Raw genomic sequence first — 19,953 nt, 5'->3', positions numbered from 1 at the left:
ATGTTCCACTGTTAGCTTTGCGAAAACAGCATCTCACATTTGACCTCCACCATGAGTTTCATGAAGATTTTGCATTTAGGTATTAATTGTCCATTAATATTCGCCACAGGAAGTTAAGTCTAGTAATTAATCATGTGTACCTTTTTAACAAAATGATAACTATTACCCACTGATAGTCAAACTCTGGCACGGTATGGATTCTCATTCCTTCAGATAGTGTATTGCTTTTGGAGATTTTAAAAAATGTCATATTTTACATTTTTATTCCTACTTTACCCTCTTGTCCCTTTTCTCTTTCTCTTAATCTAGTCTGTCTTCTTTTTTATTTCTCTTTTTGTCCCCGAGTTGGCAATGGATTCACCCTCCCTTTCAGTCCTTCCTCTTATTTTTCGATCCTTTAATATCATTAGTTAAGAAGATACACTTTTGTCTCACTATTCACCAAGGTCCCAGTTGCCCAGCAAACTATAATGTAAACATTTTGGAGCTGAAGGCTCAAAAAGTCTAACTTACTGGCCATGATGTGAGATCCCCTGCTCTAGCAAATTCTGCTTTATTTTTTGTAAATCTGTTTGTCCTATTACTTTTCATAAGATTTATTTGGCGAGTGTATAAATTGTAATTTTAACTGTTTAATCCTAATAGGTCTGTATAATATTGCATTACAAAAAATCATTTTTCACTTTAGTGGTTCTGAGACATGGACTCACTTTGCACAGGAAGTTGATGTTGAAGCCATATGTTTGAGCGTTTCGAGACCCAGCATTCATGTAGTTTCCAATTAGCAACACCAGCTCCAGCAGGTTTCCAAATCTCTTACTCTTCTTTAACTCCTCGCATGCAGTGGTGACAGCTATAATATCAGGTCTGATGTTATTCACCTGTTCCTCAAATTGAAGCTTGAACAGAATAGCATTCAGCCGTGGACGTAGCTTCTTGACATTGCTCATCTGATTGGAGAGAAGAAAAAATATGTAAGCTCCTATCCTATTTTGATACTGAACAAGTGAATTTAATCAAAGATGATTTATTGATGTTGGTTAAATATCTTATAAAGTATGAGAAAAATGGATGCAAAAATAAAAGACACTTGGGCAAGCAATTGAAATTCTATTTGTGGTTGCTAATAACAACCGCTTATTTTACAATAACTAGTGTATAAGTAATAAAAGATAAGTTCTATCATAGATCAATCCAGTCTGCCAATACACTAAATCATATAAAAATAATATGTACTTATGACCCAGAGTAGCAAAGCAATCAAAAAAGGTTGATGAAGTAAACAATCTCGATTACAAAAAGATATTGCTTAGTATGGCATGAAAGGTTCTTACTGACTGAATATAAGTAAACAGGACATCGCTAATACAGAAATACATAGAATAAGGCCAATTATTTCAAATCAGGAAAAGTTTGGGACTAAAACTTAAATTTGGAGTCTTGAGCTAACTTTGCCAAAAAAAGCTAGAGGATTAAATTAAAATAATGCAAACAATTATAAAAGCAATATATTGCAGGTGCTGGAAATCTGAAATAGAAACAGAATGTTGGAAATCCTCAGCAAGTCAGGCAGCATCTGTCGAGAGAAAAAAACAGAGGGGTGGGTTTTCTCCCTGTTATGGAGCAGGGTGGGTGTGAAAATTTCCCAGAGGGATGACGGTCAGAAAGGTTACCCAACCACAAGTGGTGGTTAACTATTTGAGGTAAGCTAATGGTCTATTAAGGCCAATTGTCAGACACCCATTGGAATTTTCTCTGTGACATGGAAATGTGGCAGCTTCCTTGAGGGGCAACCCTGGCAGCAGACCAGGGTACTGGTGCTCTCGGCAGGCTTTAAGGCCCTCCCATGTTTCAGTTCAAAACTTTTAAGTTGCAGAGAGGGCACTTCAAGATGGAGGCATTCTCTCTCAACTGAAAAGGCGGGCAGTTTCTCCTTCTGAACTGGAGTAACCCTTCAGATTCAAGAGGCTGTCCAACTTCCTTGATTGGAAGGTGAATCCATACTCTGGCCTATAATTGGCCAATTTGGGGAAAATCACAGCTGGGGGACTTCCTCACACAGTGTGGGGTCAGTGTCCCCATTTGACCCCAGCATTGGACTCCTGACTCAAAACCCAAAATACTGCCCAAAGTTAATGTTTCAGGTCAATGAACATTTACCAGCTTAGTGCATTCAGCATTCCCTGTTTTTATACCACATAGCCATATAAGCTGTCAGAGCTTCAAAATCAATGTACAAGCTTTTATTGTAAGCTAATGATTAGTTGAACTTTATTATAAAAGATTTTTTTCAGTTATGTCACATCTGTGTATATTTAATATGAGTCCCGCCCCACTTCTCCATCCTCATGTACTATCAATTGCATTCCTTTTCAAACTATGAAAACCACTTGGAAATAAACATGCGAGTTGTAAATTAAAATTCGAAATGCTTTCTGATTTTGAAGCATTAGTCCACTTGTTTGAAAGGTGAAACACATAATTATCATAAAAAGACAAGCTACCGTGCCTGTTGGAAATCTTAAATATGAACAGAAAACGCTTGGAATACTCAGTAGGTCAGGCCACATCTGTGGAGAGAGAAACAGAGTTAACATTTCAGGTGAGTGGCCTTCCAGAACTGGAAAATTTTACAGGTGAACCAGGTTTTAAGTGAGTACAGAGGCAGAGAAAGCATGGGGTGGGGAGGGGAGGGAAGAACAAAGGGAAGGTCTTTGCTAAGGTGGAAAGCAGAAGAGATTAAATAGAAAAAGGGATGATGTGCAAGGGAAAGAAGGCGATAATGGGATAAATAAAGAAACAAAGACAGGTAAATGGCAACAGCAGAATTATTACCAGTGCCTGCTGTCCAAAACAGTGGGAGCAGTGGATATGATATCAAATTGTGGTCAAGTTTGGAAGGTTGTAAAATAGATAATCTTTATAACTGCATAAGAATGCCTTGCATCCAAGAGGCAGTAAACCTGTTGTCATGTGATGAAGTGTTTTTTTAATCAGTTAAGCACTTCTGTCTTGAAATAAAATTATTTATGCAATGATAGCAATTATAACTTTCGCAATAAAAATATAACATATAAGATAATTAGGAAACAGTCTTGAATTTAATTTAAAATAGTCTAATCCATTCAATATCAGAGTTTCAATCGGCCAAATGGCCTAATTTCTGCTCCTATGTCTTATGGTCTTATCAAAGGTTACGGGGAGAAGGTGGGAAAATGGGGTTGAGAAACTTATCAGCCATGATTGAATGGTGGAGCAGACTCAATGGGCTGAATGGCCTAATTTCTGCTCCTATGTCTTATAGTCTTTAAGCTGCCATTAGCCAAAAAGGGTGTCATGGTTGTGTCCTTTGCTGGTGACATCTGAACTAAAAATAAATTTTTGTTCAACTAGGTGGAAACAATAATTTTGTAAATGCTCCCCTCCTTTCTGATGTCACGATACTCTCCACTTGCCTGGATGAGTGCAGCTCCAACAACACTCAAGAAGCTTGAAACGATCCAGGACAAAGCAGCCTGCTAGATTTGGCACCCCAGCCACCACCTTCAACATTCACTCCCTCCACCACCAATACAGAATGGCAGCAGAGTGTACAGTCTACAAGATACACTGCAGCAACTCACCAAGCTTCCTTCGACAGCACCTTCCAAAGCCGGGGCCTCTATCACCTAGAAGGCCAAGGGCAGCAGATGCATGGGAACATCACCACCTGCAAGTTCCCCTCCAAGCCACACTCTATCCTGACTTGGAACCATATCGCCAGTCCTTCACTGTCACTGGGTCAAAATCCTGGAACTCTCTTCCGAACAGCACTGTAGGTGTTTCTACAACACATGGACAGCAGGGGTGCAAGACGGCAAGCACACCACCACCTTTTCAAGGGCAATGAGCGATGGGTAATAAATGCTGGTCATGCCAGCAACACTGCATCCCATGAACGAATAAAAAAAAATCCAGATTTCTGAAGATAAAGGGTAGTGAAATCACAAAAAATCTGACTTTTTCTCCAGGATGCAACACTACCAGATGTTTCTAAAGAGAACTTACTCTTGCAGTTCAGAATAAACAAACACTAAGCTCAAAGTGCTGAATGATCAGATAGACTAAAGACAGAAAGAAATACTTGCAGATCAGTCTATGACTTGAACGCCACTTCCCCACAAAGCTCTTCTTGTATAAGGACACTTAACAGCTGCCACTGTTAGTTTGGTATAATGTGCTAATTTAATCAATTTTCCATTTGGAATCCACATGATCGATGTACTTTAAAAACAGTAATGCCCTGCTACTGAGCCATGGGGTACCAGCTTTGTACATTCCCTCACTTTAACGTAATCTCTCAACCTATACTTGGTATTTCCTACCCATCATCCAATGCTTTGTCCATTCACAAGATTTGTCCTAAATCCTGACAGATTTGAGCTAATTAGTTACCTTTCACCTGGAACTTTATCAAATATCTTTTGGAAGATTTCCAAATCAACATTCTGCGGGTTATCATTGACCAGAAAGAGAATTGGGCCAGCCATATAAATAGTGTGGCTACAAGGGCAGGTCAGAGGCTGAGAATTCTGCGATGAATAACTCACCTCCTGACTCCCCAAATACTGTTCACCATCTAGGGCATAAGTCAGGGTGTCCAATACTCTCCATTTGCCTGGATAAGTGCACCTCCAACAACACAAGAAGCTCGACACCAGCCAGGGCAAAGCAACCCACTTAATTGACACCCCTTGACACCTTTAACATTCACCCCCTCCACCACGGGCACACAGTGGCAGCAGCGTGTACAATCTACAAGACACACAGCAGCAACTCATCAAGGTTCCTTCAAACAGCAGCTTCCAAACCTATGACCTCTACCACTTAGAACGACAAGGGCAGCAGATGAATGAGAACACTACCACCTGCAAGTTCCCCTCCAGGTCACTCGCCATCCTGACTTGGAATTACACCGTTGTTCCTTCACTATCACAAGGTCAAAATCCTGTAACTGCCTACCAGCGCTGTGGGTGTACCTACACCACATGGACTGCAGCTCACCACTCAAGGGCAAATGGGGCTGGGCAATAAATGCTGGCCTACCCAGTGATGCCCAGCTCCCATGAAAGAATAAAAAAAACCTCAAGAATCACAAAAAAGGAGGCTTTACATAGATCAGGAGCAACAGATGTGCTCCCACACATCTGAGGCAGTAAACATTCATGGGCCAAGAATGGAGGAGTCCAGCCAGCTTACATGCGTCACAATGGCTTGGGGCTTTGAGTACATGAGCTCTTCCATTGAAAGAGTGGGCAACTTCATGGAGAACCATACATGGCACCACTTAAGTGCATGCAGTAACTGTGCACTGGCATACATGCTGCATTATGTGGCCTTGACCAGTCAGTGGTGTGGATGGCGCAGGAATGTTTGGAGCTGATGTTAGTTACGCCCAGGCTGGTGCTCAATTCCCGCCATCCAGAGTGCCAGCCAAGGGCTGAGGCTGTCACCGAAGAGCATAAGGGTGTCAACCCTCACAGAGCACCATCATCAACTTCAGCCTCCTTTACCCCTGAGTGAGGGAGCATATGTGCAGCAGGACCCAGTGACTGAGGCTACCTTTGTATTGAGGCCCCACTGGCACCTCCAAGACGAGGACAACTGCCACATGTATCTCAACTGCAGAGAGGGGCAAATGAGTAGGCTACTTTCATCTGTTCTGAGGTCACAAGGCCAACACCACGTAGAAGTGGCCAAGAGTAGAGGCCATCCTATCAGACAGCACTGTGGGAGGTCACCAGGGCATCTTCTAAAGGTAACCATGCACTGTTTTCCTTAATGAGCATCATATAAATGTTGACATGTGAAGCCAGATGTATGAGCACCCTTTTATTAATGGCAAGACACAAAAGTGGTCTGAAGTGCCAAAGGCGAGCAAGAGTCTGTCTATGCTTATGGTGAAAACTTTGGGCAGATGTGCATCCTTCATGGGTGGTAACAGTTTACCAAGAAGTGTAAGCAAAGGTACCTCAGAGTGAGTTCCAGGCTATGCTATTCCCCAGGATCACAGAAGCCTGAATTAGATGATCCCAGGCTATAATGGCATCCTGGTGAGGCCCTTGAGCCCCGTGCTGGGCTCAGCCAGCTCTCTGTGCAGCATCCTCCGCCTATTTGTCCTACTGCTCTTCCAGGTCCTGCTCCTGCTCTTCCTCTGATGAGCTGTGTTCTTCCAAGGCCTCTCCATATCTCTCTGGAGGGCCATGTTATGGGAACAGCAGCCTATCAGAATCACCAAGACCTTTGCAGAAATGTATTGCAGGGAAACAGCCAATCAGTTCAGGCACCAGAACTGCATCCTCAGAAGCCCTATGGCCTGCTCAATGGTTGTCCTAGTCAGCAGATAGTTTAAGTTGTAGTGCCTCTGACTTGGGCTCTCATAGTGGGGTCACTTAATCTCTTCAAGGGATATTCCTTGCCCCTTAGAATCCAGCCACAAAGTTTGGGGAGTGGGGTGAAGAGCCATGGCAGCTTGGACTGGGGAAGCATGAAGTCATGGTAACTGCCTAGAAAACGAGTGCACACATGGAGGAAGCTCTTTCTCTGGTTGTAGATCAGCGTAACGTTGAGGGCAGGGTGACCAATTGTCCCAGATTATCTGGGACTGTCCTACATTTTGGCTTTCAGTCCCAGGTACCAAGACAGGCTTTCCCAGGATGTGTTTTGTCCTGGATTTCTTCTGTGTCTGCATTTTTTGTGCCTAAGCATGCGTACTGTGGTCTATATCACCACGAAGAAGCACTTACTGGCACACTCCTCTGAGAGTTGTTCAGCTTTGGCAGGTGAGCGGTTTGGATTCCTCATTGTCTAGTGGGTGTCTGGGGGTTCCCAGTCGGCGCAGGCAGTATCAGACTTGGGGCAGGCTGCATGAGTCAAAGCCCAACTCCACCATCACCCCCAACCCTGCCCCACATGCACCCAAGGTCTCACCAGCACCTCAAAATGGTGAGGTGTCCTTTTTTTGGCACAGATTTGATCACCATGGTTGAGGGAGTGATAGTCCTTCCTTTTAATTAATCTCACTGGCTGCTCACTGGGTTCCTTGATGGCCTTGTGGGTACTATTGATAATGTCCTGCACCTACAGGAACCCAGCAATAAAGCCCCACTGCCTTTGGTGCTTGTGAGTCGGCGTCTGACTGGAACTGAATGTACTGACTAGCTGTTGCAAACAATGGGATTCAGTAACCTTTGAGATGCAGTGATGTGCAGCTGTGTGCGAGATGCTACCAAGGCCTACAACTGATCCTTACAAGGAGCCAGAAGCAAAGAAATTCAAGGCAACAGAATTTATTATTATTATTCCCTACTATTCCACTAGTAGGGAATCTTGAGCTAAGGGACATAGTTACAGAATAAGGGGACTCTCATTTAAAAATGTGATGCAAAGGGATTTCTTCTCTCAGAGGGTAATGAATTTCTGGAATTCTCTGCCCCAGAGAGTTATGGAGGCTAGACTATGGAAAGTATTTGACGAGGCAATAGTTAGCTTTTTGAAATAGCGGGGAGTTAAGGGCTATGAGGAGCTGGCATGAAAGAGGAGTTGAGGCTTAGGACAGATCAGCCATGATATAATTGAATGACGGGGCAGGCTTGAGGGGCTGAATGGCCTACTTCTGCTCCTATTTCTTATGTTCTTATACAGTGACTTTGACAGCTATTGGCAGGGCACGACAAGCAGTGCTGCGAGGTGGGAGGCCTTTGGTGACAAGGGCACAGATGGCTGTGACCATCTATCTGCCTGGAGAGTCGTAGTCTCCTGCAGCACTGGTTCTTGGTCATCCCTAAGTACATCATCTTCAGAATAGATCATATGCTGAAGGTATAGTCTCCATGTCCTTCTTTCCCCATGTCCTTCTCCTCTACAAAGTCAGAACATCACTCTTAACAAACTCTCAATGAGCACTTCAACTATCTTAGATGGCATTGTTAATGAATTGGGCGGAATTGTGGGACCACTAACCCCCACCTTGGGAATGACATCAGGAAACCAGCTGGTGCTGGTATTTTCATTTTCCACCCAACTCCATTCCTGCCCCTGGTGGAACCTGAAATTTCAGCTTCATGAAAGGAGGGAAGAGACCATTGATGGGAAAGTGCTTGCAAAAAACATCTTCACAGATCATCATTGATATACAATCACCTGAGTTTTAGACACAGGGCTAATGTATGGTTGTTTAGGGTGGTTAAGATAAATGTTTTGTGAATAATAAGTGAACAGGCATAAGCCTGTCTCTCTAGCTGCACAAATCTTCTTAAATGGAATTAGTCAACAGAAGACACTTTAAAAATGGTAACTTCGCTGAGTTTGCCATTATTAATGCATAAAAAAACAAGTGTTTTGTTGAGGAAACGATTTACCACATGTTCTGATTTGCCATAGATTGCTGGTGGATTTACACTACTGCACCATTATCCTGGCTAAAGCCAAAAAAATGACCATCTTGCCATTGGGTTCCTCTTGTGTGTCATAAAATTGTTGGATTTATACTATTAATACAAAGTACCTTGCTGCAACTATTTAGAGATGGTAGTTCCTAAGATAAGAATCATGTGAATGCCACGTTTTGGGCTCTGATGTGTCAATCAACCATGGAAGCTCAAAAAAAAACAATTAAACAGTGGAATCTCACTTGTGCAGGTAGTTTTTTTTATATTAGTTCATGGGATGTGAACGTCCTTGGCAAGGCCAGCATTTACTGTGCATCCCAAATCTGAGGATTTTTAAATGTAGAATTTTTCTTACCTTTCCCTCCTCTTTTTTCGTTCTCTCAATCTATTCTCTTTTCCTATCTATTCTTGTTATTCATCACATTTCCTTCTCTGTCCTTCTCCCTGTCTCTTTTTCTATCCTTACATTCCATTGGTAAAGAAGTAGATCCTAGATGACCCGCTGAACTGTCCAACAGGTTCAAGGTTCTTGCAGACTGTATGGATGAAAATGGTGGCAGCAGGTTAGCATGAGCAGATTGAACATGGCACCATGGTACAGGTAGCCATACAAGCGAGGGCAGTTAATAGGAATGTAGTCGTAGTGGCGGCAGTATAGTCAGGGGGATACACACAGTTCTATGCAGCTGAGAGCAGGAGTCCAGACAGCTGTGTTGCCTGGCTGGTACCAGGGTTCGGGACATCTTCTCTGGGCTGGATAGGAACTTGCAGTGGGAGGGGGAGGATTCATGCAGGCACCAACGACATAGGTAGAACTAGGAAAGAGGTTCTGCTGAGGGCATCTGAGCAGCTAGGGCTAAATTGAAAAGCAGAACTTTAAAGGTAATAATCTCTGGGTTACTACCAGAGCCACAAGCAAATTGGCACAGAGTAAATCAGATTAGAGAGTTAAATGTGTAGCTTAAATATTGGTGAGGGAGAAATGGGTTTCCATTCATGTGGCATGGCACCAGTACTGGGGAAAATGGGAGCTGTACTGTTGGAACTAGTGCTTTGGCAAGTCATATAACTAGCTAAATAGTGGGGGCAAAGAATCAAATTTGGGAAGATGTGATAAATTAAACAGAGAAAGCAAGGCAAGAGAAGAAGGCAGGAATAAGGGAAATGATGAACAGAGGATGGCAGGAAGGGACAGGGTGTACAAATGTAAGAGCGCACCAGCAGGTAAGGCTAGAGGTTAGGAAAATAGTAAAAAGACAGAACTAAAGGCTCCATATCTGAATCCATTTGGCATTTATAACAAACCAGAATTGGCACCACAAATAAAAATAACTATGTATGATCAGATAGCCTTTACAAAGACATGGCTGCAGGATGACAAAGACTGGGGCCTGAATATTCAAAGATACATGACATCTATGAAGGAGAGGAAGCTAGGAAAAAGTGGAAGGGTAGCTCTGGTAATTAAGGGTGACATTGATACAATAGAGAGAGATTACTTTAGTTCTGGAGACCAAGATGTGGAATCAGTTTGTGTAGAGATGAGAAATGGTAAAGGTAAAAAGTCACTTGTAGGAGTGGTATATAGGCCCCCTAACAGTAACCACATTGTAGGACAGGGTGTGGTGGCCTAAAGACAACTACAGGGGGGTCCACTTAGTATTGAAAAGGGTTAATGGAGCAATTGAATTAAACACTTGAGCCTAAGAGAAAAACCCTGCAACCTTGAAGAACAATAGCATCTTGTCTGACCACTATAGCAGGATGGGCCTTGAGACATCCCATGTGTCTCTCTCTTCGGCCGAATGTAATTAAAGTTGTGATAACCAAGTACGTATGTACCGCACCTGTTGTGGTGGGAATGGAAATTAACTAAAACATGGATTGATCAGTTAACGTATGCAAATAAGTGGATTGAGATGGGCAAAATTTACTGATTGGTTGCAAAATGCTTTTAAGCTAGTGTTTGTGTATTCTGCTTTGAGACCGTACAATAGCTCTCGTTGTATTGCTCTCCCTTGTGCACAAGTAATAAACAGGGTTTCTACGTACAAAATGATGCCTCGGTGTGACTAATCTCCGACAAGGGTATACAGGAAAAAATAATGGGGGCTTGTGAGAAAGGTACGGTGATAATCATGGATGATTTTCATCTACATATAGATTGGACAAATCAGAGTGGCAAAGGCAACCTGGATGATGAGTTCATAAGGGTGTTTTAGGGAGAATTTCTAATAGCAGCATGTTCTAGTACCAACCAGCAAGCAGGCTATGCTAGATCTGGTAATGTGCAATGAGACAGGATTAATTAATGGCCTCATTGTGAAGGCACACCTGGGTAGCAGTGAAAGTAATGTGATTGAAATTCACATTCAGTTTGAGAAATAGAGGAGTGGATCTAAGACTAGTGTTTTAAATCTAATTAAGGACAATTATGGGGGCATAAAGACAGAGCTGGCTAAAGTGCACTGGGAAATTAGGTTAAGGGATAGGTCAGCAGAGATGCAGTGGCAGACATTTAAGGAGATATTTCAGAATACAAAAAATATATACATTCCAGTGAGAAAGAAAGGCTCTGAGGGAAGGGTACACCATCTGTGGCTAACTGAAGAAATTAAAGATAGTGTCAAATTGATAGAAAAAGCATATAGTTCTGCAAAGATCAGTAGCAGGTCAGGAGATTGGACAGAATATAAAGAACAGCAAAGAATGATTAAAGGATCAATAAGGAGGAAGAAACTAGTGTATGGGAGAAAACCAGCTAGAAATATAAAAACAGATAGTAAAAGCATCAACAGGTATTTAAAATAGAAAAGGGTAAGTAAAGTGAGCATTGGTCCTCTAGATAGTGGGAATGAGGAATTAATAATGGAAAATAAGGAAATGGCAGATGAATTGAACTGATATTTTGCATCTGCCTTCACTGTAGAGGATACAAATAACACCTGAGAAACAGTAGGTGAAAGGGAGGAACTTCAAACAATTACAATCACCAGGGAAAGGGTACTCAGAAAAATATTAGAACTAAAAGCTGACAAGTTCTCAGGTCCTGATGGACTTCATCCTAAGGTCTTAAAAAAATGGCTGCTCAGATATCAGATGCATTTGTTTTAAATGTCCCAAAATATTCTAGATTCCGGAAATGTCCTATCAGATTGGAAAATAGAGAATGTGACTCCTCTATTCAAGAAAGGAGGGAGACAGAAAGCAGGAAACAACAGGCCAGTTAGCTTAACATCTGTCATCGAGAAAATGCTAGAATCTGTTATTAAGGAGGTTATGGCGGGCACAGAGAAAGTCTCAATGCAATGAGGCAGAGTCAACATGGTTTTGTGAAAAGGAAATCATCTTCGACTAATTTATTGGAGTTCTTTGAGGAAGCAGCAAGCAAGTGGATAAAAGGGAACCTGTGGATGTGCTGTACTTTGATTTCCAGAAGGCATCTGACAGGGTACCACGTCAAATGTTATTATGCAAAATAAGAGCTCCTGGTATAGAGGATAACATATTAGCAGGGATAGGGGATTGGTTAGCTAACAGGAAATAGAGAGTAGGCGTAAATGGATCATTTTTGGGCTGGCAAGATGCAACAAGTGGAGTACTACAGGGATCAATGCTGGGCCCTAACTTTTTACAATTTATACCAATGTCTTGAATGAAGGGACTGAATGCATTGTTACTAAATTTGCTGATGACACAAAGATAGGTAGGAAATTAAGTGTGATGGGGACATAAGTCTGTAAAGAGGCATGGATAGATTAAGTGAATGAGCAAAAATTTGGCAGATGCAGTATGATATGGGAAAATGTGAACTTGTCCATCTTGGCAGGAAGAATAGAAAATCAGCATATTATTTAAATGGAGAGAGATTGCAGACCTCTGAGTTTCAGAGAGATCTAGGTGTCCTGGCACATAGTTCAGGAAAAGTTAGTTTGCAGATATAGCAATTGATGAGGAAGGCAAGTGGAATGCTGTCGTTTATTGCAAGGGGTGTGGAATATAAAAGTAGGGATGTTTTGCTACAGTTGTATAGGGTATTGGTGAGACCACATTTAGAGTACAGTGTACAGTTTTGGTCTCCTGATTTAAGAAAGGATATAAATGCTTTAGAAGCAGTACAGAGAAGGTTCACTTGACTGATACCTGGGATGGGGGGGGGGGGGGGTGCTATCTTATGAAGAAAGGATGGACAAGTTGGGTCTCTATCCTTTGGAGTTTAGAAGATTGAGAGGTGATCATACTGGAGCACATTAGATCCCGAATGGACTTGACAGGCTGGAAGGATGTTTCCCCTTCTGGGAGAGAGCTGAACTAGGGGACAGAGTTTAAAAATAAGGGACCTGCCATTTAAGACAGAGGGAAGAAAAAATTTTGGAATTTTTAAAGCAGAGGTAGAAAGATTCTTGATTAACATGGGTGTCGATAGGCAATCAAAAGGTTATCGGCAATAGGCAGAACGTGGAGTGGAGACCACAATAAGATCAGCCATGATCTTATTGAATGGTAGAGCAGGCTCAAGGGGCCAAATGACTTATTCCTGCTCCTAATTCGTATGTATGATATGGCTGCAAAGTTATCAATTTGCATTTCTATCAGTTTCTATCTAGCAATTGATGAGGAAGGCAAGTGGAATGCTGTCGTTTATTGCAAGGGGTGTGGAATATAAAAGTAGGGATGTTTTGCTACAGTTGTATAGGGTATTGGTGAGACCACATTTAGAGTACAGTGTACAGTTTTGGTCTCCTTATTTAAGAAAGGATATAAATGCTTTAGAAGCAGTACAGAGAAGGTTCACTTGACTGATACCTGGGATGGCGGGGGGGGTGCTATCTTATGAAGAAAGGATGAACTTGAAATGAAGGATGAGATAAAAATCCAATTCACGGCACTCTTGTAAAGCACTCTGGTCTATCCTGAAGATGTGCTGAGAAGCCATTTCTTTCTTTTCTCTACAATAAAAACAGGTTCCCACTTTAAATTTAAGTATTATTTATTTACTGAATGCAAATCCCCGAAGCCAAGTGATAGCCTCCTCGTTTGGTGAGTTTAAGGTGATTATTCCACCAATTAATCTGTAGAGGGGACACTCCTCAGTAACTCCTCAGCTCTGCAGCATTATTTCTGTCTTTCCGTAAGTGCACAACAGGTTTATACTGAAGCCCCAGCAGTAAAAGTTGGCTGCACAGGGGCCCTGGCCTGTCCTGAACTGATTTAGCAAGGACCGTGGCAGTTCAAAGTCTGCCATTTGACAAATGTGGTTTGTCACAAGGAATTTATTGATTTCCCAAGTTTCCTATTCCTTGATCCAAAGCATGTCTGCTGGTAGGTCTTGCTCAGGGTGTTCCATATGGGGTACTGAGGTGGAAGGTGGGCCATGGATGGATTGGACAGGTCATCATGGAGTGGTGAGGTGCAGCACGGATAATTCCAAACAGCTTCGGAGTTTTTGTCAGTCAGCGAATATGTGATGGGGAGATGTTTGCAAGGACAGGAAGCCAGGGGAGTGTTTCCACAACTATCTTGGCCCAGGTTGGATGCATTCTGGACAGATATAAGAGCAGGTTAGTGTGCCACATGGTATCTTAAGAGGAGGTCCAGTTGCACTATGTTCAAGATCTTTTGGAAGTCATTTTCGATGTCGTTGGTGAGCACCAGAAGTTGATCACATGAGCTGTCCTCTTACAGAAACCAGTTTGATCGAACTTAAGGCTGTTCTCTAATTCCACAGAGACGTGTTACAGGGTAACACGTTCAAAGATCTTAAAGCACATAAAAAGTAGTGAAATCGGTTGATAGCTGGCCGTCAATGTGAGATCTTTCCCGGGTTTTGGAATGGCAATGATTTTTGTCATATGCTACACCTTTGGGAGTGAGTTTGAGCTGATGATTGTTGTGTAGAAATGAGTTAGCCAGCCTGAGCATGGGGACCGGGTTGTTTCAGGAATTCTGCTGCAATATTGTCATATCCCACTGCTTTGCCGCATTTGATGCCCTTTAATGCCTTTTCCAGTTCTATGATCTTGGACAGATCAGGACTGCCACGTTCTGCATGTTGCTGATATTTTTTTTAGTTCGTTATGGGTGATAAGTTTTATTTTCTTTTCCAATAGTGTCCTTGCTACATGGAACAAATGACTGACAACTTTGTTCAGGATGACTGATGGGCGATTTGGTATTGGTCATTTTTGGACTGCTCCAAGATGGCATATTAGATTTCAGCACTTCTGACTGGAATGAATGAAATTGAGCCCTGCTGTCATTCTCTCTCATCTGGCACGATGTGCAGCATTGAGAGATTTGATGAGGTGATCTGCTACATCAGGGTCACTAGATGATTCATATTCATTTTGGAGTGTTGCACTCTGCATCAAAACATGGGATGTAGCTGAGTCGATAGCCACGAGGAATGGCAGTGCAAGTATCTTTGTGAATGGCACCACAAAAGCACTTATATGATTCCTCCACAAGTATATTATGAATAAGTATAGCTACAATGATGTGGTCCCACTGTGTTTTGGCCCATCTGCTTCACTGAACTTCCTTCGCACCATTTTTGCATTGTTGGTGACTGAAAGGTAAAGGCCAATGTGAATGAGCAATGGCATGTGTTGACTATGCAGGAAGTCATCCAGTAGGAGACACTGTGCTGGTTGGGAGTGACTATCAAGGGAACTAACCCAGCTCAGGTCAGGTGAGTAATTCTGACCCCGTTTGACTAAATGGGACATTCCTTGTTGCTTAGGGTTATCAGGGTGAGGTCGTTTCTAGAGGCCCATTCTAGGAGCTGTTCACCATCAATTTCTGGTGCTGAGTAACCCCAGTCCATGTGGTTGTGGTTGAGGTCTCCCACATAGGTAACTGGATGAGGCAGTATTGGCATGGTTTGCTGTTCCCAGCTGGCACTTTGGCTTGTAGTGCACGTTCACAATATGGAAACCGCTGACCCAAATTGTGTCACAATGGGGGACAATGGATTAGTGGTCATGTCAAGTCACTCTACCCACCCCTTCAGTACCCAGCTACCCTGGGGAAGATAATGATCCTACCAGAATTCCAGGAAAAAATTAAAGGGCTCCGAAAGAGTCCCCTTGTGGAATCTCAGTACCCCCAGAAACATCAGTCTCAATATCGAGTGGCCCTCTGGTGTTACAGCAATAGGACATGCTCTATGAATCTTACAGCTCCTTGAATCTTACAGCTTAATGTTGAGGGACTGCCAGCCACCAAGTGAAACCTCATTCAATTTAAGTAACATTCAACAACATAGCAAGTTGGATTGTAATTTGCAATGGCAGGACGTCCACTGGGGTCTGCTTAAAACCTGCCTTTGCAAGCCATGCCCTTTTTTACATGGTAAATTTCTGAAAGTGTGAGCTAATAAAGTCACTATTTGTGAAACAGGGGTATTTGGGATCTGAGTGAACAGTGCAAGCAACTGTGCATCTCCTTATCCCATCAGGTTGAAGGATCATGAAATTAACAGCACATTGATGGAGAAGGAAGTGTAAATTAGAGTGAATAAATTTGAATAAGTGAATTCAATGTCACATCAGGTACAGAAAGAGAAATAACAGGAGGGAAAGAAAGATTTTTTATTCTTTCATGGGGTTTAGGTGCTGCATCCCTAATTACTCTTGAGAGCAGTTAAGAGTTAACCACCTTGCAGTGAATCTGGATTCACATGTAGAACAAACCAGCTAAGGATGGCAGTTTTCCTTCCCCAGAAGACATTAGTGAGCCAAGTGGGTTTTTATGACAATTGATGATAGTTTCCTGGTCACCATTAGAGATGAGCTTCCCATTCCAGAACTATTAATTCATTGAATTTAAATTCTACCAGAAACCATGGTAGGATTTGAACCCACGTCTCCAGAGTATTAGCCTGGGCCTCTGGGTTACTAGTCCAGTGACTATTTCACCATCACCCTCTGACTTGGGAGAGAAAAAAAGATAAATAGAAAAAAGTAAAACTTGATTTTCAATTTTAAATATTTCTAACAACTAAAACTGAAGAAGTGAGACTCCACACTTGTAAAAGCTCATTTTCAGTGCTACAGGTTGTTTGCTCATACATTAAAAGGGTATTTAGACTAAAATGAGCAAGGCATGGCTTGCGGTGGCAAGTTTAGATCATATCCACTGGAAATACAGCAACTTCATGCCATTCAATGAATTTCAATGGCGAGCCAGACAGCAAGATGCCATTTTTGTGTAGCTACAAAGGCAGAGCAATAACATCTGTAAAACAATTGAATATTTGAGTTTAATCAAGTATCTACTCTACACTTCAAGTTGGTGTACCATTTGCACATAAACGACGACAAGGTCCATTAGCCTTATGCTATATCGAAAGCAAATTCTGGCTATTACTTCTTAATTACTAAATAGAAAGCATCATACATATTGTAGAATTGTTTGAAGAAATGTAGTGCAAAATAACATCCACTATAAACTGAACGGTTTATGCTTAATTCTGAGCATTACCCTTTCTTTTCTCTTTTCAGATATTAACAAATATTCTCAAAAAAAATCTCAGGTTTCCTGTTGATGTTTCAGATTTCCATTTTTAAAATTTATTTATACTTGAGAACTTTATTATGACATCAAAAAGTAAGTTGCCTAAATGGTAATAATTTATTTGATCTTACACAATGACCACCGGCTGTTATGATAAAGCTTTTACGAATACTGCAATTTTGTAGTACTAACTGGAAAATGGAATGAGCCCAATCCTATGGAGAAGAGCTGCCTCTGGGGCCATTTTAAATTCATGTTACATCATCTGGAAGCTTCTTACAGCTACCCAAAACTGTACAGACACTTTTTGTTGTCTTTAATTATTGTAAACTTCTGCTTTAATTTTTAATAGGTGTATTCATGATCTGTCGTGAAGCTGTATATGCCCAACAGGTGTAATTTGAAACACAAGTGTACAAAAAGTCTTTATAGCTGTATCTGAGCTATACACCTTACCTGGTAGATTTCATGGCAAAGAAATAGCTACCAACAGCATTCAGTGTTTTAAAGGCAAAATCACACCCGCTGTTGATGTACAACCTGAGTTCCAGAAACCCGTGGCTTTATTGCTTGTGCTGCACATAGTAGTTTCTAAATTCTGACAAATGGAAGTCAATGATTCTGCTATTTCTCATTATTTCTGTGACATTGGAAAAGTGAAAATCTATTTTTATTTTCATTAATACTTTTTTCCGCTCGTGGTCTCCACAGGTGAAACTTTGTGCATGCTGTCTCTTTCAGCAATAAGGGCACAACTGTCTGGGCCTTGAACTACCATCATCACTGCTGCATCAACTAACACGATGTACATTTCCAGGTTTGCAATACAGCCTTTTATTCCACTCTAAAAAATGATTTATTGTCATAAAGTACTTCTCTTAGTAACGAGGCCAAAAACTTGCCTGATGGTAGAAGCTTAACTTATTCTAATTGAAAACTGAAATTTTAACTCAAGCTCTATTAATATAGACCTGCCAACCAAAAAGTATTTTCAAATCTAATTTTATTTAGTAAACCCTGAAATGATCTTGACTTTATTATGCAGTAACTTATTTTGTAACTCTTTAAAAAAAAACAGGAGTCAGTAACACATTTTTAAAAATGAATAAACATGACAAGTACTCAATGTATTTCAGAAAACTTTCCCATCTTGAACTGTAACTGTTTTAGCCTCTAAAACACTCTCATATAGATTTGCAGACATAAAGAACACATTGCGCTTGTTTCAGCTAAACAAATTAAGTGACAACCATTGACTAGTTCTTTCCCCAGGGTAGTGTCTTGACCAGAGTTAAGCTGCCTGGTTTAAAGTTCAAACAATGCTTGGCAGTTGACTGTCAGTCACCATGACCAGGTGCATTCTCCATGGCAACGCCTCTACCAATCAGAGTCCACTTGCCACCAATCAATCCTCTTCTTATACAGTATAAATATGTTGCTTCCCCTGACATAGCTATTTTCTTGCGAATTATCCTGATGAGTGCAAGATAAAAAGCTTAAACAAAAAAGCTTCATTTTTTAGCAATGCTCAGATTTCTTAATACTTGCTCAGCATGTGATGTTAAAATTATATCAGTGAGCTTTTTTGTTGCTACTTCTGATAATTGAATGTTATTTGAGGTCATGTCATAATGACAAAATGTAGTTATAATAGGATCATATGACAGATGAATGGTTCTTGCTGGAAAGCATGTGACAAAATGCTAAAGTATTCCCACATATGGCATATAAGGAAAACAAATAAACTGAAATCAAATTAAGATGAACTGCACATTTGTGAGCAATCAAAAGTTAGTTAATTTAGCTTCAAGATTTTTCTTTCTTTGGTTTGTTCATGTGTTTTCAGACTGCAGTGCTGAGCCACCTCAAAAATGTTTCATATGGTTTGTGAATTTTGGATCAAGGGTTGAACAAAAAGATCAAGAAACTAAAACCATTGCAAGCCAAGTTATAAACAGGTATAATGATCTCTCAAGCAGAACAATAACTGTGAACAACTAATTCTTGGCTTGTTTTTATTTTTTACTGTAAAAAAGACTTCTAAAAACCTAAATGTACATCAGTGCACAAGTAATGGAGAGAAGACAAACATACTCTTTCATTGAGGCATGCAACATCAATAATTTCATATTAATGCCTTGAATCGATCTTTGGTGTTAGCAGACATTTTAAATAAAACACGATGATTAACACAAGGATGGATATGGGCAAAACCTGAATTACAATGATTTGTGCAAATGGGATTTATAGATAAGGAACAATTAAAATTATGAGTAATTCCATGGGTAGAATCTTCCCCCTGTTGGGGGGGGAAATTGAAGTGCTTCAATCGGCACCCCCGATTGGGGGCGCACCACCATTTTATGTGAGTGGGTCAATTAAGGTCTGCCCAGCATGATGTCTGCACAGAAGCGCTATGCGCTCCCCATGTGGGCGGGGGGAAGTCCCTAAACCCGAGAGTGCGCTCTTTCGGGCAAGCGCACGAAAGAGCGCACTCATCTCCCTGAGGCCAAGTGCTGCCTCAGGGAGATCAGCTCTACTGTAAAAAAAAATGTTAAAAATAGAAAAATTCTGACATGTCCCCTCATGAGTTGCGACATGCCTATAACTTTTAAAAACACTTTAATTAAATCTTTTGAAACTGACATGAAACCTCATCCCGACAATGGATGAGGTTTCATGCTTTTCCTAATGCCCGCCAGGGCTCCTGGCCTGCCCGCCAACCTTAAGGTTGGACAGGCAGGTCCATTAATTACTTAAATGATTCTGTCAATGGCCTCAATTGGCCATTGACAGGTTGGTGGGCGCACAGCTGATTTTGCTAAGCACCCGCCTACCTGAAAATTTAAATGGGATGCAGTGACGTCGGGAGTTCCGCCCGATATTTTACACATCAACGAGCGGGCCCCACCCCCTGCTTGCCGACGGGAAAATCCTGGCCTATACTAATCTCAGTATTTATCTGTCACAGGTAATAAAGCATATTTCTGTTAATTCAAAGTCACCT

The 19,953-nt window shown here is 41.4% G+C and overlaps 1 protein-coding gene across 1 annotated transcript in view; it reads right to left on the bottom strand.

Annotated features, from left to right (window-relative positions):
- Positions 1-19,953, bottom strand: part of LOC121284432 (protein diaphanous homolog 3-like) — a 784,525-nt gene that overhangs the window by 270,449 nt on the left and 494,123 nt on the right. Inside the window, exon 21 of the mRNA XM_041199892.1 lies at positions 711-950. Within this exon, the coding sequence (XP_041055826.1) occupies positions 711-950 (240 nt within the window). The remainder of the gene's footprint in view (positions 1-710; positions 951-19,953) is intronic.

Source organism: Carcharodon carcharias, chromosome 11 (assembly GCF_017639515.1).
Source record: "Carcharodon carcharias isolate sCarCar2 chromosome 11, sCarCar2.pri, whole genome shotgun sequence".
NCBI lineage: Eukaryota > Metazoa > Chordata > Chondrichthyes > Lamniformes > Lamnidae > Carcharodon > Carcharodon carcharias.
The sequence above is the reverse complement of the archived record's forward strand: the minus strand, read 5'-3'. Positions and strand labels throughout refer to the sequence as shown.